We start from the raw sequence: 26,969 nt of genomic DNA, 5'->3' as shown, positions 1-26,969 counted from the left end.
ATTCACGCTTAAAGCTTTCAGATAGCTAGATGATGTTGTGCCACGTCATGTTTGGGTTTCCCAACTGCCGTTGAAGATCGAGAGCTCTCCTATCACTGGTGAGCAGGGAAATACGCGTGTTGAGCTGTGGTGAAGTCAAACGCAGACCTCATTTTCTACATCTCACAGAACCACAAGGGAATGTCACGGGTAGGAGAGGCCATCTGATAACACCCACCACAGAAGCATGGGGGCGGACAAAGGAAATTTCCTTGTCAGCTTGTGAATGTGATAAAGACTGCAAACAGGCAGGCGTGCAAACATGAGCTGCTTGGTAAAACACGGCTATTCTTAGTTTGTGGACTGTATTAGCCCAGGTGGTCACTGCTTCTAGCACACCAAACTCATCATCTTCCATTTTAGGTTTGTCTTTCTCTTCTCCCCATGACCTTGCATAAACCTCTTAATTGTTTCTAATAAAAAAAAAAAGGCACGGGGGGGGTGGGGGGGGTGGGGAATTTATCTTGTATTTTTTGTAACTTAGTCCCGTTCCAAAGCTCAGCTGAGGCTTTCCTGCAAGGAAGGGGTACAGAAGGTCCTGGTCTGTCCTCTTCTCCCTCTTGGAGCCCTTTTTTGCCTGTCGCCTGATCCTGTTGGAGAAAAGACGACATCTCTTTCCAAAACTCCTCCAAGTTCCTAGATCCCTGCCACACAGAGTGTTCAGATGTCCCAGCATTTTTGCCATGACCTAAAGATGCTCACAGGGCTATGGAAGAAATGCAGAGCTCAGGCAAATGTTCCTGCCCCAGCACAGCAGGAAAGTGAGGTAATCCATGCTTTTCCTGCTTGGATAAAGCCTAGAGAGTTATTAAAGGGTTATCCAGGTGAACCAGCTATGCTTGGTTGGGAAATGCAGTACATGGGTTAAAGAATGTGGAAACTGCAAGAGGATGAGTAGGCAGTGCGAAACATCCAGAACTGCTTCTGGGCAGAGCAAACCAACCTACCAGACAAAAATGGATTAAGAAGTACAATAGAGGAGTTTAAGATGATGAAAGGGAGTTCAATGCAGTGAAGCCAGTTAATTTTCACTGTATAATTTAAACTGACCAGCTTGCTGCTTTGCTTTATTAAAAAAAACCCAACCCTGTGCTGAGCAAGTAAAGCAAAAGAGGGCATGTGCGGTGTTTCCTTCTCTCCTACTAATTTTCTTTCCAAATCTCCCCTTGGAGATGCACTGCTCCTGTAGCCAACCCACAGTTTTTCCTTCTCAGAACTATCTTGTTCTGCTAACGGAAACGGAACACAGACAAGAAAAATACATGCATTATACATATAAATGTGTGCATGTATATATATATATACACACACACACTGTCTTTAAGCATTCACTTGCTGCCTTTGGATGCTCACTAGCATGGAGCGTGAATAGCATGAGCGTGTTCAAAGGCAGCAAACTCTTAATTGTTCCTCTCCTACTTCCTCCACAGTAATGGTGAAATAAGAAGTGTTTGCAGGCTTGCAGTCATGGGGCCCAAGCCTCAGACCGGAGCAGGGAGAGCAGATTTCACCTTCAGCTCCTGAGAAGCCAACAAACAGAAAGAATAATGTAATATAAGTAACGGTTATCCCCCCAACCCCACCTTTCCAAATTTCCTTTTTTTTTTTTTTTTAGCAAATGCTCGCAATCTAAGGGTGATAACGGAAAAAGAGCATTTTAAAACTAATTTAACAAAAATACTGTAATAAAAGCTGTAGAAAGGGAAATGGGCATTCCAGTGCAAGGGAAAATGTGAGTCAGTAACTGTATGAGTTCCAGCAATTTTTTTTTTAAATCCATCTGTAACGTGGAGCAACAGTCACCAGAAGAGGAATCTGGCAAGGCAAATTGTTGCCTCCACCTCTGAAACAAGAATTTGTGGGTATTTTCAGAGCAGGAGCCTGGATTTAGTGAACCTGTAAGCTATGGTATTGGGCTATATCTTCCAACAGCATCATTAAGAAGCAATTGGTAGCCTTAGACTGTAGAGAAACCACTGGTCTCATTTAACTTAAAGCAATGAGTAAGGAGGTGCAAGGAAAGGATCTCTTGAAGGACCCTTTGCTTATTCTTACTAAAAAATCCTATATCTATGAAGTGATTTAATTGTATCATCTGTGTAAACTTTGCTTTTACATAGCATGGTCCATATCTTAATAGTGAAGGGATGCTTGTGTGGACCACCTGTTTCCTTTTCACGGTCAGAGTGTTTCTACAGAAAGCATGTTGATTGCGTGATAAGTAACGTTAAACGCTTAGCAATCAAACGTGACATTGGAGTTGAAAAGAAGAGGCTGTGACTCTCTGAGGACTACCACTAAGATAGAGACCACGTATGGGTGGTACATCACAGTTTGAAAATCACCCTGCAATCTCCAGCCCTCGAACAACTTGGAAGATGCGGAGGGAGGTAGCAATGTGACCTTTATAAATAGCTGAGTTATGCTTGATTTCTTTTTTTTTTTCTTGTGGCTTGGATATGGAGAAGCACACACAGCCCGTGTGACTTTGAAAACTTGAACGGAAATGAAACAGGAAGCCAGATCCTTTCACAGCTTGTTGATCTGTGAAGACGAGCTAAGTCTGTAGAGACTCATTTTCCACCCCCAGCAAAAGAAGTCAGGGGAGAGAAATCCAGCTGGGGGAATACTCTGGAGAGGAGATGCAGAGGCGACATGACAGAAAGGCAAGTAAGAACAGAGACCAGTCCCCGGAGCAAGAAAAACGAAGCAGAATTAACCACTCAAAGAGAAGTGTTGGTAAGTCCGTAGAGCTGTGCTCTAAATTTTGGCATCTCACCAAGCTGGTGATCAGCTATAGGAAGCTCCTGTGCTGCAGATCACAGCTGCATGGGCGCGACTTTTACCTATGTGTTGGCCTATACCTGACCTTGGTAGGAGTAATAAATGATGATAAACAGGGAAATGGTTCCTGAGTGTTAATAACAGACTTGAAAAACTGAAGGGCGAAGCTCTCACCAGTTCTGCAGCTAGGTTTCCTACTTTTACTGGTTTGGCTGCTGTTGCCTTTGTCTCTGCAGACCCTTTTCTCACTCCTTTTGAACCGTTTACGTTCTTTGGTCTGTGGTTATAATCCTGCTGCTCACCTGCAGATGGGAGCAAGAACATGGCAGTTGCTTCTGCTGATTATTTGTGGGTTTAAACAGAGACGGTTAAAATGTCTCCACATTTGCTTAGCGCTGCTTTCAGTATAAGCTTTTGCTGTAAATGCTATGCAGTCTCATGTGTGTACAAGCAGAGGGAGGTAGTCACAGTCATGCCTGCAGCTTGGAGATGCCATGACTGGCAGAAAAACCTGGAGGTTCATGTTATGGGAAAGTTCATAATGCTCCCCTAAAGGAAGGAAATATCATAACTATCCCTAAGCAGTAGAAGATTGCCATCAGCACGTGGCCTTGTCTGAGTATCACAAACATGTGCAAAATGCCATGACCAGAAAGTCTGGAGGAAGAGAATCAAACTGAGGCTGCCTCCAGTCTGAGCTCCCTGGAGCTCTCCCCTTGTCCTCACGGAGCTGCTGCCTACTCGGAGGCAAAGCAGGGGAGAGGCATTACTTCTGTAGAAACACATTGAATGCATACTCTAGGTAAGGCCTTCTCTAGCTCCCTACATTATTTTCCAAGATATTTTGGGGAAGTTCACATTTTCTGAAGCTTTCTGAACCTTTGTAGCAGCACGTTTCCACTTCTGCACTGTCTGTAACAGAAACTGCCTTCCAGTTAGCTGCTATTCCCCTTTTTGCAGTTGATCCCGGCTCAGACCTCCACCTTGCTTGCTCTCCTTGGGATGATCCTAACTCATATTCAGCTAACAGCACTGGCATGCCCAGACCAGTCTAACACAGAGTGCAGGAGGCCTGTGTCTTACCTGGCTCAGTCTCACCAGAGCTGTCTGCACCCCAGGCCGAGGAGGGGTTTGCAGAAGCAGCAGGTGGGTAGGGGCTGTCCCGTCTCAGCGACTTGCAAGGAGGAGAGACAACATTCCCCTGCTGAAGCCCACAAATGGGAAAAGGTAGTAGAGAGCTCTCCGTAAATGGCTGAGGGAAGAGGTCCAGAAAGAGCTTAAGGAGGAAGAAAAGGCATATGGACAGTGTTAAGTTCAAAAAATACCTCAAGAGGTTTCAAGTAAGTGATCTCTTGTTTGACCGATTGCCCCAGGACTTATTCCCAGCAAGAGCACGCATAGGAGGGCATCGGCGGTCCTCTAGACCGTGCTGAAGTGCTGAATAAATGCCCCGAGAAGAGAGCAGAGAGCCAGGAAGTGGGAAGGACTCACTGGTACGGGGCTTGATCTGCAATGTTTGTACTACGTGTGTTTCACCTCTCTTCTTTAATGAGTCAGCAACCAGATAAACATTAACTTTCAGGCGTCTCTGCACAAAGAGATCACCTACTAAATCCTAAGATCTTAACACAGGTTAGAGAGGGCAGAAAGAGGCAAATTTGGATTTGGCTGGAACGCTAAACCATCAAGCGCCACCGACACTGGCCTGGCCAAGGCGAGAAGGAAGCTGAAGCATATGATAGCTGCAGGCAAGACGTGGCTCAGAAACAAATCCCAGGTACCTCGGAGCCTTTGCAGGTGGATGCCGTGTGAGCTATATCCTAACAGCATCGCTCTCAGCTGCACCTCCTGAGACACAGCTATGGTAAACCATAAGCTGCATATCCAAAGGGAAAGCACCTGCTAGCTGATGCTGCAGAGAGGCAAAGAGATGGCACTTTGAAAATGCCTTTTTTTTTTCCCAAAAAATGGATTTTTCGATGGAGCAGCACACACTGGCAGCTTTAGGCCTCTTAAGTCAACCATTTACTTTTGCTATTTTTAGCTGGTTTTTAAGCCTAGATAGTCTTTTGCTTGGATAAGCTTGTTCGTGGCTTTCTGAGAGTGCACCTAAGTGAGTGCTTGGCACACCGATATTTACCAGGGTCTATCTATTTTGTTCCTTGCCCAGATTAACTGAGATGGGTGGAGAAACAATCGGATATTCATGCCAGACAGTACAAATGCCTTCACTGTTTCATGAAAAGTGTTGATTTTCTATCTCCAACCATTTTAATATCTTATGATATTTTAGAAGAAAACAAAACAAACCAACCCTGTAAGTTTGTCCTGGCTCTGTACTGGAGCAAACGGCTTGTAACTCTGTGAAAGATTTAGGTCTGCGTCACTTGTTCAGACCATTACAATTCCCTTCTGTTTTTCCTTCAAAGTCCCTGGGGAGATGGAAGAAAATTGTTCTTTAATGTGTAACCAGAAAAGAAATTACACGGGTCTATGCAAATTCTGGGACAAATTACACCTAAAAGAACTGCTATAAGGGAAAGTACCTGGCAAGGGTGGCTTTCTTTTTGGATGAATGTACTTCATCTTGTTAATGAGTGAATTAGTGAGGAGATCAACATTTAATGACAGGAGAAAGTAAAAAAAAAAAAACCAAAAAACCCCAACTTTGAAGTCACTAAGCCGTCTTTCCATTTCACGGCTAGATTTCCAACAGCCGCCGACGCCGTCGGTCTCCGTTAAGGCAACTGCAGCCATAAAATGTACACGCCCGTAGCCTGACACCGCAGCCCAGACCGCACCTAGCTGACGGAGGGGCTGCGGGGGGCCACGGAGACCGCCGCTCCGCTCCTCTCCTCTCCTCAGCCGAGGGAGGGCTGACGAGCCCCGGTCAGCCTTCCCGCCCTTCCCCACAGGCGCTGCCCGCCTTCCCCCTCGCCTTCTGGCGGCGCCTGACAGGGCTCGCGCCTTCTCGCCGCCCGCCAAAACGAAAGCAAACACCTCACCGCGGCCGCAGCGCAGCGGGGCCGGGGGCGGGCAGGGCGGTGAAGGAGCTGGGGGGGGGGGCGGCCCCGCGGGATCCCCGCCCCGGGCGGTGCCGGCGCTGGGTTCGTAGCCGGGCTTTGATCCCCGGGGAGAGGCAGGAGGAGAGCGGCGGAGCGGGTGAGGGGCGGCGGGCTGGCGGGAGGGTCTGCGGTTTTTCCTTTTTTTTTTTTATATATATTTTTTTTATTTATTTTTCGCTTGACTCTTTGGGGAGGGGGCCGTTTTCCCGAAGTGGCAATCCCCGGGAAGCTGCTCCAAAGGGCTCCGCGGGTGACACCCACACCCCACCCCACCCCCCCCCCCCCGCCATGCAAGGCGGTGGGGCTGAGGCAGAAGCCGAGCTGCCCCGGGGGGGGACGCAAGGGGAGCGGCCCCGGGGTGTGCCTGAGGAGAGATTCGGGGTGGGGGGGTACGGCTTTGAGGTGGGTTTGGGGGTGTTCGGGGCCGGGAGCCTTGTGGGTGCCCTGTGCTCTCGGCTCTAACCACCCCCCCCGGGATCGTCGTGGGTTTAAAACAACAGCCCCGTGGCGTTCTCGCATCAGGTGTGCGTTTGCGGGGGTTGCTGCTTGGTTTGGGGATTTTTGGTTTGGGGTTCGGGTTTGTTTTAGTTTTGGGGGGTTGTTTTGCTTTGGTTTTTGGGCATGCACCCCTGCTGATGTGCTTGCCAGGTGCTCGTAGCTCTCAGTATTATCCATCTCTTGAGCCACTGTCAAGTGGTCTTTTCGATTGACGATACCACGTCCCACCAGTTTGCTTTTCTCCTGTGTGTTTTAGGATACCTTCCCGCTTTGATGGTTACCGGTCCAGCTCACATTTTGCACTGCCTTTCGTATTAAGCAACTGCTTTGCTTTTTGGAGGAGCTGTACAAATTGTATTCAGCTTATACTTTCATTTTCTGCAGTGGAGAAAGAACCAGATTTCTGTGGTATTTAGTAAGTGAGTTTTAAGCTAGTGTGGTGTGAACAATACGTGCAGGTACAGTTATTCCCAACTCTGTCCTTTGGCCCTCTCCAGTTTCTGCAAGTGATGAAACAAAAAGGTAAAAAGTGTGTGAAACAGGAAGAAATGACCCATTTTGGTTTTAAGGCTCAGAAAACGTCTTTGTAGCCACTGAAGTTTGCTCCCTTAAGAATTTTATTATTTCTTTACTGCTGGACAAATAATTTAATTAGAAATTGAAGGGGACACCATACAGTAAGAGGAAGAGCTACAATTTTGTATATCTGTACAAAATACTACCAGGTGAAGGGTGCTAGAATTGATTTTCAGGGGCAAAAGCAACATGAAAATGCTGGCCAGGATATTAAATGCAAGTGTTTTTATGGATAAGTGTCTGCATTTGGATTTGAAATTCTGAAAAAAATAATTAATTTTTGTAGTTCTCAGGTTTTTTGCCATTGGGATATAACTTTTTTTTCATTTTGTTTAACTTCTTGGACCAGATTGCCTGAGTAGATGGTGTGGACTTCCTGTTCAGCATCAGGACTTTCTGTCCACCTTGTTTCTTAGATACAGCTTCCAGGTTAAATCCTCACATCCTACCTACCAAGGATATAACAACAAACATTAAAGGTTTTTTTGGTAACGTCTGCAGTTTTTCTTGAGCTTAATGTCTGAAAATGATTGACCTTGCATGATTACCCAGGCAAGCGAGTGTGAGATTTCAGAAATACCTCTGCGTTGTACCTCCTGACCCCGCACAGCTGAACCGTGGGAGTCACGGTGCCATACTGTACTAGGGGAGATGAGTATGGGTATAATTTAGTTGTTTTGAAAACGCAAGGGAATGACAGGTACTCAGGAGTCAAAAGGTTGTATAATGATGCTGCTTCCATTACACTTGCATAACTAAATTGTGGGTGTGGTTAGAATTGCATAAAGCATACCTTAAGGAGCTTCTTAATTTTCTCTTGTTTTAGGCTGTGAAATTACTTTTTAAAAAATTACCATTGGGCCACATTAGTCCTATTCTAATGACATTTTTATTCAGGCATTCTGACTTCTAAAGGAGTTCTAGTACTCTTTAAAGTCAAACGCTAATCTGAGTTGCTGTCTGACATCTAACCCTAAATTGCTTCAGGATCAGTTTTCTGCTTTGAGTGAATTTGGGAAGGCACGGTGGACACACGGCATCCTTTCTGCTCTCCTGGGTTGATACAGCTGGCGTGGTGCCGGCACGTAGCAGTAATCGGGAACTTTGCCCATGTGCTCTGTTGCTGGGATGCCCGGCATGGCAAACACCGGTTCCTCTGTGCATGGTTGCAGCTCCAGGGATCAGACAAGACAATGTCGTGCCTTCCAGAAGGACAGAGAAATAGCTCTTTATTAACTAAAACGTGAGCGTTTCATGATAGAAAACTGTCAGGACTCGTTACTTCACAGCAAAGTAAAAGTGGTCAATGACAGTTTTGAGAGCGGAGTTTGTAGCTAGGCTTCTTGTAACAGTTCTGAGGTGCTCGAGAGAGTTTAGTTTGTATATTAGAAAATTTGTTTTGAGGGAAAGTTTGTTTTTTTTCCCGTGAACAGTGTAACTCATGGTTGGGCTATCTGTTGCCTGATCGTATAAAATCATGTCAAAGTTTTGCCCCAGCATAAGCGAGGAAAAAAAGGAGATAAGGGTGTTACTGTCCACTTCTTGAGAAGGCTCCAGTGAAGGCGAACATGTTGTAAAATACTCCAAAACTGCTGCAGGCTACTTCATGAATTTTCTGAGAAATTTTTAAGTCAGCAGCTTTTAGTTTCTTTTCAGCCTTATCCTGTCTTTGTAGCTTCTTCCCATTTTCTCACAGCTGAGGAGTGATACTGTACATTTTTGGCATCCTCAGGATCCAGACCCCAGTGCTTGGGATTTCTCTGTAGCCTGTGTGGAGGTGCTGGAAGCTCCTGACAGAGAGAGGAGCTGTGTCTCTAGCTCCCGTCCCCATGTCACCGGTGGGGACAGATGCCACTGACACCATGTACCCGTGCAGAGGGATGTGACTAGCAAGGCAACTTGTGCTGCCCAAACATTTCTTTCAACAACCATTTATTTCTCTGAGGAGAAGGCTGTGGACTGAGCAGAAGAGTTGTGTTGGCCTTATTTGAAGCACAACGCCTTAAGGTGGAGGGCTGAAAATACAGGATGATGCTGTATACACTCAGCCTCTAGTCCTGTCGCTAGCTCTGCATGTGGTCTTGGGCAAGAGCCTGCCTCAGATTCCTTGTCCGTAATACGTTGCCAAGATTTTCCAGATTTTTTGAGTGGTTAGCATTTATGTTTCCAGGGTGAGGTGGTCACGTTGGGTGAATGGTGCTATGAAAGTGGGAAATGTGTACCTTAGCATCAGACTAGTGCCATGATACAATGTGGTGTGCGTGGAGCTTTGTCGTCAAGTCTGCCCCAGCATCTCTGCAGCGACGAAGCATCGTGGCAAGGTGCTTGGCACTGCCGGCAGGTCAGCTGCCACCGGGGAAACGGTGGCAAGTTTTTCATTGCCGAGTTTGTGCAAAATCACTCTTTTTGCAAACTTAAATACTTTTTTCAGGCCTGTCTGTGTGACAAAGAGATGTCCCACCGGTTTCCCCCCGTTTTGCTCTGAGCGCAGCTCCGCACCACGCGTGTGCCTGACGCCTTTGTCTGGGAGCGACCTGCGGACGTGTTCGCTGTCCTTCAGTTTTGGTCTCATTTTGTGTTGCTTCCTGCGCACGAATTTCAGCTGTGACAAGCTTGCCAAAGGTTGTGGTCTTAAAAAGAGGGGATTTCATATCATCGTAGATCTTTAAAAATGACACTACCAGGTTCCAAGGTCAGAAACTGTCCAGTACTCTGTATTTCATTTTCTTAGTTTACAAGTGAAAGTAAGTTGTGCCTCTGCCATGTGCCAGCCCCTCAAGAAGAGCTCGATATGCAGGGTGACACCATGTTTTACAGGGCTGCATAATTTGTACTTCATGTAGACCTTGCCACGTAACTGTCCAGTTTTTAGGCAGTTCGTGCAAATGCAGAGGTGTCAGGGAACTGTGGTCTCTTGGTCCCTGCGACCGATGTCCAGAGCGCTTCGCTGGAAGCTTCTCTTGACACCCAAATGTCTAACAATATCAAACGTGCCTTAGCCATCATGATAGTGTGGTTTTACAAGCAGAGGACTTCCACACAGAATATTCTGGGCTCTTGAATCATATTTTTGTGAAATGTTTGTACTAGCTACGACTTTGGTATTACAGTGAGTGATAGTAACTGAAATTTAAGTTATCTTGATGCAGTCAGTTTTACCTTTCAACTTGCCTTTTTCCTTAAGATTCTAGGCGAGAAGTGCCTGGTAATGCACTCTCAAAAAAAGCCAGAGCTAATTAAAAAATGCCAGTTTGAAACTGTTGCCCTTTAAAAGGTGAAGGGAGAGCAGGGTTTAAACACCCCAGCTGCTTGCATACTAATAGCTTTAGCTCTGCAGAATAAAGCTGAAGGTTTGACTTTCATCAGGCTAGACGTTGAGAGGCAGGGGGAGAGAAATGCCATTTGCATTTAGAGTGATGGCTTCGATATTTTGCTTTCTGTTGCCTTTCCCTTCTGCTTCTAATCTGTCTTGGAAAGAGGGAGAGAGACAGGCGAAACTCCCAAGCAAACAAGTAACACAGCTGGAATAACCTCTGCGCATACCTAGTGGGAAAGCACAGGCTTTGTGATCTGACGCACCACTAGGAGACATGAATTATTTGTGATTCTTAATCATAAATTATATGTGATTATTAATCCATACAAAAAATACACAACTGCATGCAGAGTCTGGGACGGTTTCGGAGAGGGCTGTGCTCTGAAGGCAGACATAAAATCCGTGTCGTGAGGGTACGGGAGGCAGACCCTGTATGGAGATGGGAATGACGAGCTACGTGGATGCAGCCTGGTCAAAGGGGGCTGGCTTTTAGAGCAGGGTCTTCACCTGACGGCAGAGGTACGCACCGCCTGTAAGAATTAACAGCTGTGACTGACACTGCTTAGACAGTAAACAAGCCTAGATGAGTTGGTTTTTTTGTTTGTCATGGGTTCCTTGATGCTGCTGTTTTCCTGGCTATCATAGAATCATTTAGGTTGGAAGAGACCTTTAAGATCAAGTCCAACCGTCAACTCAACACCACCATGCCCACTGAACCACGTCCTGAAGTACTACCTCTACATTTTTTTTGAACACCTCCAGGGATGGTGACACCACCACTTCCCTGGGCAGCCTGTCCCAATACCCGACAACCCTTTCAGTAAAGAAATTTTTCCCAATAGCCAAGCTAAAGCTCCTGTGGTGCAACTTGAGGCCATTTCCTCTCGTCCTATCACTAGTTACTTGACAGAAGAGACCAGCACCCACCCTGCTACAACCTCCTTTCAGGTAGTTGCAGAGAGCGATAAGTCTCCCCTCAGTTTCTCCAGATTAAACAACCCCAGATCCCTCAGCTGCTCCTCATAAGACTTGTGCTCCAGGCCCCTCACCAGCTTCGTTGCCCTTCTCTGGACACGCTCCAGCACCTCAGTGTCTGTCCCTTGGGATAACTGTTTATCGACAGGTAGGAACTTAAAATTCCTTGGGCTGTCCTGCAGTGCATGCCTGCCAAGTTGACTGGCATGTCTTGCTGCTTTCTCCTCCGGGCTGCAGCGCTTCAGTGGAGGACGCCTCAGGGTGTCAAACCGCTCTTTCGGAATGAGCCCGCTGGTGTCGGCGAGGGGCTGGGGAGTCCCCCGGGGCCATCCGAGGGGTGTTTTGTCCTAGGAGCGCTGCCGGTGGAGTCCGACAAGAAGCTTGTTCTCCTCTGTGCCGCTCACATTGAGATCTTTCCCGCGTGGGTTTCCGTTGACTTTCCTTCTTCCTCGATCGATGCAGGTACCTTTCACCCCTCCGCCTGTGCACTTGGGGGGCTCCTCCGCTTTGCCACTTGCGTCCCAACTCCGGTGCCAACACGGTGGCCGCTGCTGCGGGTTGTGCTGGAGTCGCAGAGCCCACCGGTCCCTTCCTTTGGGGCGATGGGCAGCAGGCTCGAGAAGGTCCTGCTCTTCTGGGGTGGCAGCGACCCTGGTGCCTGCGCTGCTGGGGGGGTCAGGCGTGTGTCCACGGGCAAGGGACGGCCACCGCTGTGGCCTGCCAGACCTCTGCCTGGAGAGAGCTGGAGGGATGCTGCCTGTGGTACCAACCAGCCTCGTTAACACCTAATGAGTGCCCGTCCTTGGAGGGCTGGGCTGTAGGTACAAGTCTTCCGCTGTCTAGCAAAGATGATTTAAGAAAAGGAGGAGGAAAAGAATTCTTACTGCTAAGTAAGACTTCAAATTTTTTTTCCCATAACCAAAGCTTCAGTTATCTAGAAACATCAACACAAAAACCCAAGGTATTTATACCACTTAGCCTGTGGGCTAAATTTGAGTGTAAGAAGATGTTCAGGAGGAAAATATTTCCTTTACTGTGTCAGTTTGGATTCAGCACAGAAAAAAAAAATTATAAAAGGCATTTTGAGAGTTGTGTTTGCAAATAGATAAACCAGAAACAAACTTGAGCGGCATTAGGGATGACTCAACGTGCAACTCAGCAGCAGACATAATAAGAATCCTTAGGGTGGGCTTCCTTCAAAGAATAGATTTAGTGCATTTACGTAAGCTCCGTTTGAAGCGTACAGGCATTAAATAGCAGTTCTGAATGAGGACAGGATTTTTTTTCCACATTAAAAAAAATAAAAATCATCAGAGTAGCAGAAATTTCAGAGGCTCCTTTAAAAGGAGGTTATTTTATTTTTTCTTTTTTTTGCTTAGGAATAAGAGCTTTAAAGAGATACTTGGTTTTTATGGCATGAAATGCTTTTCAGGTATCGCTTTGGACTGTAAATTCTCTGAAGGCTTCCCTCATGTTTTTTCCTACATATATGGAAGAGTAGCTGAGCTTTATTCATCTGAAGGTCCTGGATGAAGCATGCTGTGCCTTAAAAAGGAAGCTGAATTATACAGGAGATCAAGAACTGAACTTTCCTTTTGTTCGTGTAGGCATTTGGAGAGAAGGAAATGGTATGTGCAGGCTAGGGCATGCGTTAGTATCTTGATTATATAGACAAAATCGGTTTTGTAAAGGTAACTCTAGTAGGGTGTATTTTGGATAATCACACAGTAGGTAAGAACGCATTATGCTTGTTGCTACAGAGTAGGATTAAGTAAGTGTCACAACTGGATAGATACCTTAGCAGCAGCAGTTCAGGTCCTGTCGATGGTCAGGGAGTCCAGAGAAGGCTGCCAGCCTTTCTACTCTTATTTTTCCTGAAAGATCTTTGCAGAAGGAGGACAAGGGCTGAGAGAACACTTGGGACTCCTGTGCAGGACAGCTGTGTAAATAAAGCCTTTCTTGCAAGTGATGGGCCTCAGTGCCACCAAAAGTATTCCGTCTTCTAGGTAATTGCATGATTCTAGTTATGATTTGGGGCTGGGATCCTGTTTTGTTATTTTTTGGAGTAGAAGTTGAGATCTGATCAGCAGACATGGTTGAACTTTTGGTAAGTCACTGATGATTACCATCTTTGCCTGTAAATGATTCTCTTTCTCTTCTTATAGCAAGTAAAGATCCTCATCTCTAGTTGTTATGTTAGAACAGTGAAGAAGGTTTGCTTAACAAGTTGACATTGTTTTGCTCTCTAAAGGAAGGGGTTTGTAATGAAATAGTTGTTGAATTAAGCAGTGCATCCCACATACCTTGGTATGTGTTTGATCTGTTTTCAGTAGTTTTTCATTTTTTTGGTGTGGCACTGATAATAAACTGGGAGATCAAAGACTTTGTAATCGCTTGGCACTACTTAGAGAGGCATGTTTTTCTTTTCTCAGCTGTTACAGGGTATAATCTATTGTAGGTATTGAATTTGTATAATTAATAGCTTTTTGTCTGTGTCTCCCGCTTGGTTCAGTCAGTTGAGGTGCACATATGTGCATCACACTGATGCCTGCCCTATAAGTTTGTTGGTTTTCCCTTAAAAGAGGGACTTGGCTTATTTTATAACATACCTCGGTACCGATACTACATAGCCTGGAAAAAAAGTGGCATGCAACAGTGAAGAGAGCTCTGCAGGCACACACTGAATGCACCAGACTTGGATCTCCACGGCAGGCCTTGCATCTCTCAGTTGAGGGGTCTCTCTTCCTAGCTCTGGATCCAAGAGTGGAGGGAGGAGGAGGGGTACGGGTGGGCAGCAGAAGGGTTGGAACAGAGGGATCCCAAATTCTGTCTCCCTCTTTGAAGGAGGGGATACCTGCTTTTTGGGAATTAGGAACATAGTGTTGTGTGACGGGAGTATGAAACTTGGCCAGTCTATGGTAACAAGTACTGTGTCCTGCTTTCAGTACCAAAAAGACTGTGAAGAGGAATGTCCTGAAAAGAAGTGACACGGTCAGCTTTTAATTTTGGAAGACACTCTGTTATCTTCCTGATGGCCTTGTCACATGGAGGGAGGAAGAAAGTAAAAGGGCAAATGTGCCATCAGACACCCTGGAATATTGGATCGTGCTTCAGCACTGCGTACAGTGCTGCTGCCTGGTAGTTCCCAAGCTGATCTCTTACATTTTGCTTTTCATCAGTTAGGCATTTTTAAGGTGGCAGCCTCCAAAAAAGTTGTGAAGGAGTCAAATGTGGAGCTAATCCTTTAGAGACTCTTCTTGAGTTACTTGTGAAAGAAGCAGATATTGCAGATGTCTCTTACTCATCTTTTTTCTGGCCTTTTTTCTTGTTTTGTTTTTTTTCTTCTGTGTGTCTCTCCTGCTGACTTTATCGGTAGGTAGAAGCTTATGGTTTGCACTAGCAGGAAGTTGATGTGGCATGAAAAGAAAACATGGTGTACTACTTGCATTGTAAGATAAACACTGCTATCAGCTCCTACTTCAGTGCAGTTCAACCTCTGTTCATCCAGATTTCTGCTAGGAGCTGTGTTAGAAGTCCCAGGGCTCCGTTCCCCTGCCTGGGAGAAGAGTCAGGCCTCCCTGTCCTCGCGGTGATGGTCATGGTCAGCCTTCAAAAAGATGTGAGCCCCACAGCTGGTCGCAGCACTGACCGGTTGTCACTGTCTCCTGAGGAACAGGATAAATGGTGTCCGTATCCCAGGGAATGGATTGGGTTTAAAAAGCCGTGGGTTTATTTTACTCCCCCCACCAGTGTGTTATCGATTTAATTCCTCTTTGGTTTCTGAAGAATTTTGGAGGGGGCGGGGAGGGGGTGGCAAGATCTATTTTAAACAGTCCTCTTCTTTAATTCACATCTCGTTCGTGATGTATTTTTACCAGCAGCACTTTGCGATCCAGCTGCCACTTCTAAATGTCATTTTCTTGAGTAAAAAAATGTAATTACATTTCAAAGTGTGACGTAAGCACTGAAAGTAGTAACTGAAGCACAAAGTGCTGTTTGAACAGCAGCTTTCTCATGACAGGAAGGAAAGTTCATCAAGTCCAGGGTATGCTGTAATACAAGTGTAGCAAAAATACTGAAAATCACTTGTTTACAGGTTTTCCCATCTCCCATAGGCTTTTTATTAGCGAAATACTTCCTTATAAATCCCCCATATTAAATAAAAATGGATGAACAATATTTGGCTATCTCATGTTCTCTGACATCGATTTTTGGTTTTGATTGAAATCAGTAAGCCACTGCTTCCCAGCACTCCCTGAAGAACACTTGCTCATGCACCCGTTAACCATAGGCCTTGAATGGGGGTTTGTTGGACTCCGGTAGGTTTCTTTCAGGATTAATACCATCAAAATCTTTTTCAAAAGATTCTTGATTCAACTTAAGAGCTGATGCAGACCTCTTATCTTTTTGCCTGTAAAAGGGGTAAAGGAAGAAATTTTGCATTCACGTGTATTTCTGGTACTCCATAAAGCAAAGTATGTCATTTTAACAGATGGACCAACTCTCACTTTTTATAGTCCCAGTTTGTTCAAAATCAAAAGAGGGACCACACAGTCATTTTAAGTGATGAAGTGAAAGTCTGCTGCATCTCCCTTTTGATACTGTATGTTTAAATTGCTGTTAACAAATTTCATTTGAATCATCATTGGTTTTCGTACAACAGTGTGACAATGTAAATCCAAAATACTCATTCATCCATGGGCTGAACAACATTTGTAAGCCTTCAGGTTCCATTCTTGTTAGCAGAAGGTTCAGTTATTTACAGTCTACTGGGATTTTTTCAATGCTGATGCCTTTATCCTAAAGAAGAGAGAGAAAAAATTGGGGTGACTTGATACTGCCAGGACTCTCATCTGTTACTAATTCTCAGTTGTTGTTCTCTGGGTAGCAATTTGGGTGCTTGTTGAGAACATGCCTGTTGGTGTTCATCAGCAGTAAGTGTGTGTGTGTGCTGTAAGTGGGGCTGTCTCGGTGTTTCCACGAGCTATGCCATTTTCAAACCTTACAGCTGATGTTTTGCTGTCTGTTACTTGGCTATCAGTAATAAACGTTTCCTGCAGCTCCAGATTTTTGGTCTTTTTGGTTGTGCGTGAATGCGTGCCTTGCTTTTTCCTACTCGGCGTGTGCAGGCGTAACCCCCGGTAGTGCCAGGTATGCACACGTTAGTGCAGCCTGTGAGCAGAAGCTGACAGAAGACCTGTCCGTCGTCTTGTACGTTCACAGCATATGGGTTTTGTGTGAACAGGAACTAGCACCCTAAAAGCTTCTCTGATTACCTTTTTAGAGTTTATTAACACCTTTTCATTTGCAGCTCTTAACCTGCCTTTTGTTCGTGGGAGAGACAAGGTCTGGGTCTTGCCTCTGGACAACTTGCATGTGACATCCTGTAATAAAACTTCTTCAAACAACAGAATATTGGAAAAGGCCAAATATCAGCAGCGCTCTGTATATATGCAACAGTGCTTGTAAAAATGTATGCATAGCTGTTTATCTCGTTGCCAGGGTTGGGATTCATACCTAACTCTTCAACTGGAGAGTTGTCCACAGTGCATGGGCTTAACTTCCTTGGAAAACTTAAGCCCCTCTTAAATTTCCTGTTAAAGGCAGCAGGGGCAAAAGTTTAGTTGACATAAAACTATGCTGAATGAGTAATTCCCTTTGTGGACTCTCTGGAGAAGGATCTTTTTGGCCTTCTCTGGGAGTGCGTTTATAAAAAGTTGAGTTCTCTTAAAGTTTTATACTAAATCAATAAATAAGTTATTAATAGAGCAGCTGTTGATCATAAACTCTGGGAATTTCCTATACTCAAATTTAAGCCAGAGGATAAATTTCTCACTTAGGGAGCAGATACTGCTTTTGTCAGCTATTCTGTCTCCAGGCCCTTTCTCAATGCTAGGTTTTATCAAGAGACACCCAAAACCTTCCCTAACCCTGTCTGTAATACCAAGAGAGTGACAGAAACGTGTCCTCGTTTATGTCTGTGAAGAACAGTGAGAGCGCACCCCCTTTGTGATGATCTCCTGAGCTTTCTACCAAATCCCCAGGGAGGAGTTTTCTCCGGAGTTTTAAATTGACCGTAAACTTACCCAAATTGAGGCAGGAACATTCCTTTAATTCCCCGGGCAGTTGTATGATGCTTAGTCAGCTAATATTGCCTTATATGGCCTGTTTGTAGACTACAACTCCCAGGAACCCCTTGATCCTTAAAACCTTGACTTAGTGACTAAGTAGTGATGGTGTGGGTCTTGGGCTCAGCACATCCTGAAGCAAAAAAAAAAAAAAAAATTACTTTTTTTGTTACTGAACAGCTGCTTTGCTATCAGTCTTCCTGTGACTCCATTGTAACTATATACCTACCCTTCGCTGTGTGGAGGAAAGCCTGGAAATGTGCACCACGTGCACCCAAAACACTAGAAACTTGAAAAACTTAAGTATATATAAAGTATGTATATATATGAAGTATATAAAAATATACTCACCTTCTACATTTCATGTTTTGTGTTTCCTTTGGAGTGGTATTGTACTTGGGTGATTTCTCTTTTTGTAAGAAAACTAATAGAAACAAGTATTGCAAAACAGTGACAAGATTTTTTTCCTCTCTCTTTTTTATCCCCATTTTAGGAAGGCATGAGGTGCAGTCCTGGACAACAGCCACCAAGCAATCCTTGTGTCTCCTGTGGCAAAAAGTGAAAGTGCAGCTAATGCTAAGCATGTCTTTCCTCATTGCTGTTTTTTGGTATTGCAGAAGGCTATACAGCTTTTTAGCACAGCTACTGAAACGGTAGGTTTTTATGATGTAGACTTTAATCTGCCACACCGTTGCTTATTTCAGTAAATACTGACCTTTGACAACTCCTCTTTGACGCCTGTTTTATCATTTGAATTTCAGGTGGAGCAACTACCTTCAAAGAAAACTCATAAGTAATCTTTTTGTTGTCATTCTGTATTCCATCCCCACCACTACCACTATACTTCAGATGTAGAACAGCAGAAGGTAATGAATCTGTGAATTAATCTCACTTTAGGGAACCTCAGTGTGCTGACAGAAGTTGATCTACTTGGTTACAGTGCGAGAGAATGGAAAGGAGAAACAAAGCAGGCCAAACACATGAGGGAGGTAAGAGTTAAATTTTAATCTCTGCCTGAGGACAGGGGAGAAGAAGTACCTGGGAAAGGAATAGCGTTCCTGGTGCCACAGCTACGGGACTCTGCTGATGGCTAAATGGAAACCAAAGGGACAGCATGAACATCGGTCTAAATAAAGACTAGCGTAGAGCAGGTCAAAATGTAGGTAAAGTTTTAGTCTTGCATCTTCTCCGAATTCCCCCCTGTAGCACCAATGACCCACGCAGCGGCTTTAGTGGGAAAAACCATCCCCAGTGCTACAGCCCAAATAACTTGGTCTTAGGTGCTGTCTCTTGGCCAGCCTTTGGTTTAAGGTAAAAACTCCTATTCCAGGGAGGAATGGAACGTCACAGCCATTTCTCTTCCAAACTCTGAAGGTCCATGCGGCAGCAGGCAGTGCTTGGCAGCCGCCGAGGTCCCCTGTCCGGCTGCATCTGCCGCAGCTGTGGGCAGGAGCTCCCATCGGACCTGTGCCCCAGGTGAGGTGATGCTCAGCAGGCGAGGAGCCGGCCTGCTGGATGGTGGCCATCCCCTGCCTTCGCGCAGCATCCGTCTGCTCCAGCTCTGCTGCGCTGGCATCTTCTCTGCGCCAGGTGCTGCAAGCAGGACAGATGCTACTAATCTCACCATTAATGTCCTCTTCGTTGTCCTCAGCACTCCAGTCAGCCGCTGAGGGGTGGCTGGAGACAGCCCTGGGCTGCGTGGGGAGGTGGCAGCCTCCTCTGCTTGTGGGCATCAGCTAATCCTCAGTGCTGCTCTTTTCCAATTCTCTTCTCTTTTTTTTTTAATTTTTTTCTTTTATGGTTTTTATTCCTTTCCATGTAAGGTTTTTTTGTGGGTTTGTTGGGGGTTTTTTCTTTTCTTTTTTTTCCCCTCTTGTATCTTTGAGCTGTTAGCTGTGACCATCTTAATAATTATACTTCTCCCTGGATTTTTATTTCTCTTACCTTACATCATTTTACCTGAAATAGTTTCTCGCAGCTTAGTAAATTTTCTTTGTAACTGTAAGTCAAGGTGACAGAGTTGTGCTGCACCAAACAGGGCTTTGGGTCATGGATAGCTGAACTCCTGAGCCAAGGACCTCCATGGTTCACTAGCTAGATGCGCTGTTTTCTGTCAGCTCACCGACATGGTTTTCAGTTCTGCACATCGCATGTACACACTTACACCTGATGGGCAGAAACAGCAGCTGCACTTCCCGCAAAAGACATATGTTATTGCACATGCAGCAGGCTGTTGGCACCTGTATCTTGGTGGCCATTAATGGAGGCAGCGTGGCCAGGGGCATGGCAGGAGCAGCAGTGCCCTCCAAAGGGCCCCGACCAGCGCTTGAAGTTGGACAGGGTCGGGCTTCCAGGAGGCTTACTGTCACAGCCAATGCAAAGAATGTGTAGGGGAGACTGTGCAGCTGAGAAGCAGTGTTGGGATGGGCTGAGGAAGCAACCGAGATGAAAGAGGACCAGGAATTGAGACCATCTCCCTGCCCGCTTCAGGAAGCAAACTGTAAGACTGATGCAGCAGCCTGTGGAACTGTAGACTCCTCTTTCTAATTCTCTGCCAGTTTATTGCTCTGAATTGTCTCAGCAAGGGCTCAGATGGAAGCCAGAGGTAATGCAGAGGAAATACAGGGAGTGTGTAGCTGGAAGAAGGGCCATCCACTTCAGCACAGAGCTGCCAGACCTGCTCAGCCTCAGGTCACCGTTGCACGATAGATTCAGGTCAGGTGTAAGGAGATGTTTTTGCCAAAAGGAGTTTTCTCCAGACGCCTGTTCCTGCCCTTTCACTGCTCCCTCCCACGTGTCAGCACAAGCTGTGAAGTGGTCGAGGTTAAAGAAGTCTTCGCTGACCTGCTCTGATTTGGTTGACCGTGTGAATGTTTACACTAGCAACAGTGCAGAGACTGGAGCAAGTCGCTGGGTTTGGAGAGAGCGCAGAATCACTCTTGAGGGGCAGTGCCAGTTTAAGGTGTTTACAAAACCCATGGTGTTGGAACATTTTTGTGTATATAAAACTTAAAAATAGACTCTCATTCCCCTAGCTCCCTCTTACAAGTAGTTTGGAATTGGACTGCAATCAACGTGGGTTTTGTCCAAGATTTAAAATTTTTATTGCTAAATTGGTTTTGGTCTTTTTCTAGGCATATGAAGAATTGTTTTGGAGCTGTCATATCAAATACCTGCGACAAGTCAGGAGGGACAACTATTGTGTACTAAGAGCGGTGCTTTTTCAGATATTCAGCCAAGGCATTCCTTTTCCATCATGGATGAAGGAGAGAGATATACTGAAGGTAAAATTCATTTCCTAAATGAACATAATTCAGGTAACCTTGCACTGCCAGAGGAAGCTTTGTTCAATGTGAAAACTGACGTGTCTGCTACAGAAGTAGAGGAGAATCATTATCAGAATTTAAAGTTTTTCAAACTCTTTGAACTACACTTTATTGGGAAAAGTCTCCCTGTTCTAAACATACCAATGTGATCATGATTCTAAATGATTAAAAAAAAAAAGTGGATGGGTAAATGTTACTGCTGCCCTGCTAGATGTCACTCCCTTAACACAAAAGGATATTTCAATCCTCCTCATCCACGTCCGTGCAAAGTCCAGTGGCTCACTTGGGAGCTGCTGAGCGTGTTGCTGGAGCAGCAGGAATCCTGCCCTGGACTCCAGGAGCTCCAGCAGGAGACAGCGGCAAGGCGGTGGGGAGCTATGGCTGTAAGGTGTCTGTAATCCTAAATACCTCACTGAATTCAGACGTATCCAGCTTTTCCAGAGTGTGGGTTACATATTTTGCTGAGAGCACATTTTCTTCTTTTTTGGCTGGCCCTGTTTTAAAAGTTTCTTAAGGACTTGGCCATCGAATGGAGCCTCCTTCTTAATATTTGAGTTGTTCTGAGGCCCATTTTTTTTTTGTTCTTTGAACTGTACAACGGGAGGATAGAACCACGTCATAAATTAAAATGTGTGTAGACAAGTTTATATAACTTTATATTCTACTTCTTGTTATGGGTATGATTAGCTTTTTTTTTTTTTCCCTCCTCCCAGCTCCCTGAAAAACTTTTGTATTCTCAAGGTTGCAACTGGATTCAGCAATACAGTTTTGGGCCAGAAAGATACACAGGTCCCAATGCCTTTGGTAAATTGCGCAAATGTATGGAAACATTAAAGACAAACGTGAGTATTTAGGAAATGGTTGGGAGGAATAAAAGCACTGAGAAATGGGTTGAGACAGAGCTAGGGAACTGCTCCTGGTTCTATATTTCTATGGCAGTCAGCCTCCCTCCCAGTTTCAGAGAGCTGAGCTGCTGGGAAGGCCATCACCTCTCCTGCAAGGAAATCCAGCTTTTGGGGATCCACTAGGCTAAGTACTGGGGGTCCCTCTGCAAGTTAGGGAGGCCACCCTCCCCACAGCTGTTACTGTGTGGCTAGTTGCCCTTGCCATCAAGTGGCTCCTGCAGTATCTCATCATTTCAATGAAAAATAACAACATGCTGTATGAGATCCTCCTGGATTCCCTCCCCAAATGGGAGGGAACGAACAAACAGTGCATTTTCTTCTCAAACCATTGTTTTTCCTTTGCTCTCACCTCCATGAAATGTTTTAATTATCCAGTTTTACTATAATTTCTCTCTATAAGCTGAAGCACTTGATTACAAGGACCTGTCAGCCTCACTGCCCCCTCTGCTCAGCGTGGCCAGATTGAAGCATTAGTAATAAAAAGAGGGAATAAAATAGAGATCCGGTCCTTGTCCCTTGCCTGCACCCTTGCTGTGCCACAGTGACAACTGCCTGCCTTCCTGAGACCTGCCTGCTGGTTCTTGTGTGCCGTTACCGTGTTGTTCTGGTCACTCTTCGCACTTGCCAATGTTGGGTTGTTCGGCTTTTATTTTTAACCTGTTGTGGCTCTTTTAAATTGACGTTAGTCCCTGAGCACAAAGCCTTTAAACTGAATGTACAGAAAAAAGTTTCAAGTCAGCATGGTGAACAAATCCATACAATTAACAAATTTTTGCAGAGCAGCTGTATGAAGCATTATGCTGTTACTGGGCATGAGGTCTAGCTCCCAACTTCATTTTATTTTTATAGAGATGCTCTTTGGCCAGTGAGATGGATTTTTGCCTGTTTTCACTAACAGAGTTCTCTGCTGCCTTTCCCAGCTCCATCGTCAGAGTGAGAAATTCCTACCCTATTCGTGTCCCATGCATGTCTTTGTCTTGTCCCTTCTCGTGCAGCCAACTTACTTTGACCTCATCAAGCAGAACACACTAAAGACATACAAATGTGTACAGTTCATAATACCATTCTGGCTTGTCCAGTTTGGATAGGTTCCTTTTAATTGGCATGCTTCTGAATTGGGCTCAGCATCTAAAGAATTCAAGCTAGGACAACTTTAATGTAAAGGGTACTATAGAGGAAAATCACTGAATTTTGGAAGCTGTAAGTTAAAAACGGGTCAGGAGTCATCACTTAATTTAACCTTTGCTTATGGTTTAGTGTGTATGTCTGATGCACCCACCCAGATTTCCTGTAACTTTCTGAGGTCCTTTTGGTGGTTACGCTCCTTTCAGACTCTTTACTGACAGCGATACCTGGATTGTCTACAGTGGCGGTGGGTGGCTTTTGTACAGGGGAATTACATTTGCTTTCTCATAGACTATCAGTAGCATCCAGATGCTTGAAGCTGTATGTAGCAAATAGGTTCAGCTGGATAAATGAGAACTGAAATGTGTAAGGCTTCAGATTTCACTGCGGATCCAAAAGAGCCACCTGCTTATTTGCACCACCGTTTGACCACAGTAATGGTATAGTACAGACTGGCAATTGTTCCTGTTTTGGAATCTTTTATATTAAATAGAATTCTTAACAATTTGATTAATATCCTTCTGTGTGCTTTCCAGTGGACTGAAATAAGTGCTACTAAAGATCATGAAGAAAGAGGAAACATGTGTAATGCACTCTTTTCTGATGAGAGCAAGGAGCACAAACTATATGAGGCTATAAAATTCATCATGCTCTACGAAGTTGTCGAAGCCTATGAGCAGATGAAGAACAGGGAGGAACCCATACACAACCTTTTTAGCCTTCTCCTTGCTCGTGATTCTTCGTCTGACCCTTTGAGTTTCATGATGAATCATCTGAACTCCATAGGTGACTCTATTTGCCTAGACCAGGTAATGATATAAATGAAAAATCACAAAACTTATTCCATCTCTGACGTGATTAGGTGAATGTATCACACATCATCCGTGATAGCTGGCCCATGTTTTTTCTTTGGGATGTGGGGAAGTGGACTGAGGATAGTCATTTGTCTTCCAGGAAAAAAAACTGTAGTAGAGTAAAATGAGGCAGACAGTTTTCTTGCTGGGCCAGAAATAAATGCTGCAAGCTATCAGTAAGACATAGTTTAGAACAATAATACCTTTGATATGTAAAATAATATTAGATTATGCAGATTTGACCTGTTGTTTTGCTTTTCCTCTCTGTTCCACCATGCCAAACCCTCTATCATCACTATTTTTTTCCCCTCTCTTTGGTCCCCATTAGATCTAATGCCTGTCAAGAGTAGGTAATGAGAACTCTTATTAACTGTTTGCCTTTATATGTTCAGATTTTTTTTTTTCCAGTGTTATATTTAGTGGGGAGTTAAGTACGGACATCTAAGCTCCACACTGCCACTCTGCAAACAGTTTCACTTTCCAATGGGTGACATTTTTTTTTATAATCAATTTCAGTTATCAAGTCAACTGTTATATGTTGCAATCACCTTAGGAGCAGTTTGATTATAACTAGACAAATTCTGCTCTGTCTGGCTAAGCCCAAGGATATGAGTTTTTTCCAAAGCGTTTTTCCAGGTTAAGCAATCCTTTGCAAGAAGTGTCAATGAAGATGCCAGTTCTCAAGTTTCATATACATGAAGTACAAGGAAATTTTTTACTTTTACTATTACATTTCCCTCATGTAGCACGTGGTCACAAGGTGGCAGGCTTCCCATTTTTCAAGGTGTATCAATCTTTTAAAAATAGCTAGTCCCTTCTTGCTCCCCACTGAAGCTGTGTGAGCTGGCTTTGGGAGCAGGTTCTGCATTGTGACGGGTGGAAGAGGGATGTTTCCACAGTGCCAGGTGTTAACCAGAATATCCTCTACATGCAAAAGAGCAGTGGAAGGAGTGTTGGAACATTGAGAATACCCTCAAACTTTTAATTTTCTTACTCCGGTTACAAAATGGCCCCTTTTATTCCTTGTCTACTGTTTTGAAGCTAGGTGACTTGCCTTGGATGGCTAGATGACTTGGATTACCTTCAGTTTAGTTTTCCAAGTCTAGAAATAAATGTCTCACAGACTTCTTTCATCTTTAGGTTGAACTGTTTCTTCTTGGATACTTACTTGAAGTAAAGATAAGAGTTTACAGACTGCATAGGTTTAATACTGAGGAATTTCAAGTAAACTATCCAGATGAATACCGAAGGGAATGGAATGAGATTTCTCTCCTGACAGAGGATGACCGCTACTATCACATCCCCCTTTTCAGAACGTGAAGGACCAGTGACTTTTTTTCCTTTGTATAATATAGTGAGTGACCAGTTCCAGTGAATGAGGTTTCCAATCGGCAGCAGTAAGATTTTGAGAATGCTCGTTAATGATTACAAAATGATTTATGGATTTATTGTGTAAACATTTTGCTTTCCCACTGCAGCTCAGTTCACCATCAGTCAGCCATAAAAACCATAAAATATGTTGCTATACTGTTTGGGGGGAAAAAATGTCATATTTGAGGGTTGTCAGACAAAAAAGATTGGACTGTATGACAAAGAAGGCAAAGGTGATGCTGGGTTTTCCATTGCTAGCGTAAGGGTTTACTATGACAGCTCTGGATGCGTTAAACTCAAGTTCCGAAAGCAATTACTGCCTTTCCCTCGTCTGTCTCTAGCTAGGGAGGATGAATCATAGAGGAAGCAACTCCCGGGGTCCCGCAGTTTATACTCCAGGCCATTAAGCTTGCATTGTGTTGGGGCTACCTGGGATGGGAGGATGTAAACTGGGGCCTCTGCGTAGCTGCTTCACATCCCGTTTGGCTTCTCCCATTCCTGGACCACCTCCTTCCAGGGACGGGCAGAGCAAGCAGCTGCAGGCTGCACTTGCTTCAGACACGTGAAATTAAGCTGTCTGCACTCAGTGCTGATACCTGAAGGTGAAGAAGCGTTACACAGGGGAGGAAAAAAACCCAACGCATGCAAGAATACTGTGCCAGATGAACGGAAGATCTACTTTATAACTGAGGAAAGTACATAAGCTTTCTCAAAGCTAGGAAGGGCAGTATTAATTAATAAGTAACATGCAATAGAGTTAGATCCGGTAGCTGCAAGTGGTTTTTGTCAACTTGCAAATCCTTTAAGGGCTGATTTCAACATTACCTGCCGAGATTTCCTTTGCACTTCATCTGAGAAAGCTGTGCACAGAATACATTCACAAACACTGCATTTTCAGAAAATATTAATTTTCTATGCATTGTGTGAGTTCAGCAGTGTGTATACATGTTTTATCCTCTTGAGTATATATTAATCTCCTTGCATAAGATGGCTATCTTCAGTTTAGACTTCAATGTTTGAAGAAGTCTGTCTGGGACAACTAAATGAGATTTACCTTATTACGTGGAACATTTTGCCCCGTTCTATTTTCTAAAAGAATCAATTGTGTTTTGATAATTTCAAAAATAAGGGACCTTAATTTGAAGAAATATTAAAATGATATAGCAGATCTAGCAAAATATTTGTGAAAAGCTTACAATGCCGTAGGCATAAGGTTGTATTGAAGAAAGTGGGGTTTATTAAGAAACAAAGTCTCTCCTTTCCTTATCCTAGAGATATGGGGATGGGCAGGTTTGCTTTTTAATTCCTGCAGGAGAAAATACAAGCCAGTAACAAAAATGTGAACAGGGCCTGCAGGAGCTAAAGCAGTTGCATGAGGGAACTAAATGGTAATGCTTGGAGTGCACGGAGAGCGCTCCGTTCCTTTGTGTAAAGGAAAGCAATTTTATCCCTTACAGTCCTTTTATTTGTATGTATATGTATATATATTTAAAACACAAGTACCTGAATTCTGTATTGTAACAGTTTTGTTTCCTGAAAGTTTTTCTGAGTTCAGTTTTGTTCAATAATTTGTAGCTTTTAATTAAGAAGGCTTGATATCTATAATAATTTCATCTCATCAAAACCTGCATATTAAATACTTTATTTATTAAAGAAGCTTTTTTTCACTGAATGAAATAATTTGCCTGCTTTAGATTTGGTTCTGCTCTGCGTGGGGAAATGTTACAATGCCGGAGAGTAGGGTATCGCTGTCTATTTTGCATCAACAGTAACATTTACAGTTATCAATAAACTTGTCTATATTTTATTCTTGGTTTGGTACAAGCAGACATACCAAAAAAAAGGATGTATTTTTATAGTGGGCTTTTTAACAGTTTGCCTATTATTTATGAATTGGAATACAAAAGCATTACAGCTGACAGTGTTAAATTTTCAAAATGTACGGTTTTGTAATCTTGAGCATATTAATAGCAGGGATTAATAAAGATCTAACACAGAGAGCGGAAA

The 26,969-nt window shown here is 44.2% G+C and overlaps 1 protein-coding gene and 2 long non-coding RNA genes across 7 annotated transcripts in view; 1 reads left to right on the top strand and 2 right to left on the bottom strand.

The window, feature by feature from the left end:
• The window catches only part of LOC128139348 (uncharacterized), a 13,444-nt gene extending 9,002 nt beyond the window's left edge, over positions 1-4,442 (bottom strand). Inside the window, exon 1 of the long non-coding RNA XR_008234337.1 lies at positions 4,149-4,442. This is a non-coding gene — a long non-coding RNA (uncharacterized LOC128139348). The remainder of the gene's footprint in view (positions 1-4,148) is intronic.
• Positions 1,676-26,969, top strand: OTULINL (OTU deubiquitinase with linear linkage specificity like). Of its 5 annotated transcripts, XM_052781526.1 has the most exons (9): positions 5,896-5,985; positions 6,643-6,908; positions 17,875-18,034; positions 18,143-18,174; positions 18,279-18,370; positions 20,516-20,665; positions 21,421-21,549; positions 23,274-23,546; positions 24,732-26,969. In XM_052781526.1, the coding sequence occupies exons 2-9, from the start codon at positions 6,896-6,898 to the stop codon at positions 24,909-24,911; spliced, it is 1,029 nt and encodes a 342-aa protein (XP_052637486.1). In that variant the 5' UTR covers positions 5,896-5,985; positions 6,643-6,895; the 3' UTR covers positions 24,912-26,969. The 5 variants fall into 5 exon arrangements, with proteins under 5 accessions (XP_052637477.1, XP_052637468.1, XP_052637494.1 ...); XM_052781517.1 differs by lacking the exons at positions 5,896-5,985; positions 6,643-6,908 and adding an exon at positions 1,676-2,778 and having other exon boundaries at positions 18,143-18,179; positions 18,284-18,370; XM_052781508.1 differs by lacking the exons at positions 5,896-5,985; positions 6,643-6,908 and adding an exon at positions 1,680-2,778.
• Positions 5,085-5,493, bottom strand: LOC128139356 (uncharacterized). The gene is made up of 2 exons (XR_008234342.1): positions 5,370-5,493; positions 5,085-5,255 (listed from the first exon to the last, which is right to left on the bottom strand). It is a non-coding gene; the product is annotated as an uncharacterized LOC128139356 (long non-coding RNA).

Source organism: Harpia harpyja, chromosome 1 (assembly GCF_026419915.1).
Source record: "Harpia harpyja isolate bHarHar1 chromosome 1, bHarHar1 primary haplotype, whole genome shotgun sequence".
NCBI classification, from domain to species: domain Eukaryota; kingdom Metazoa; phylum Chordata; class Aves; order Accipitriformes; family Accipitridae; genus Harpia; species Harpia harpyja.
Note: the sequence above shows the minus strand (reverse complement) of the source record. Positions and strands in the feature narration are given on the sequence as shown.

Excerpts from the sequence above, each read along its gene's own strand:
- OTULINL (XM_052781517.1), top strand. The coding sequence starts at position 2,682 with ATGCAGAGGCGACATGACAGAAAGGCAAGTAAGAACAGAGACCAGTCC. Across the intron at positions 18,035-18,142 it reads TTAGCACAGCTACTGAAACG|GTGGAGCAACTACCTTCAAA; the intron begins GTAGGTTTTTAT and ends TTTGAATTTCAG. Across the intron at positions 21,550-23,273 it reads TGGAAACATTAAAGACAAAC|TGGACTGAAATAAGTGCTAC; the intron begins GTGAGTATTTAG and ends TGTGCTTTCCAG.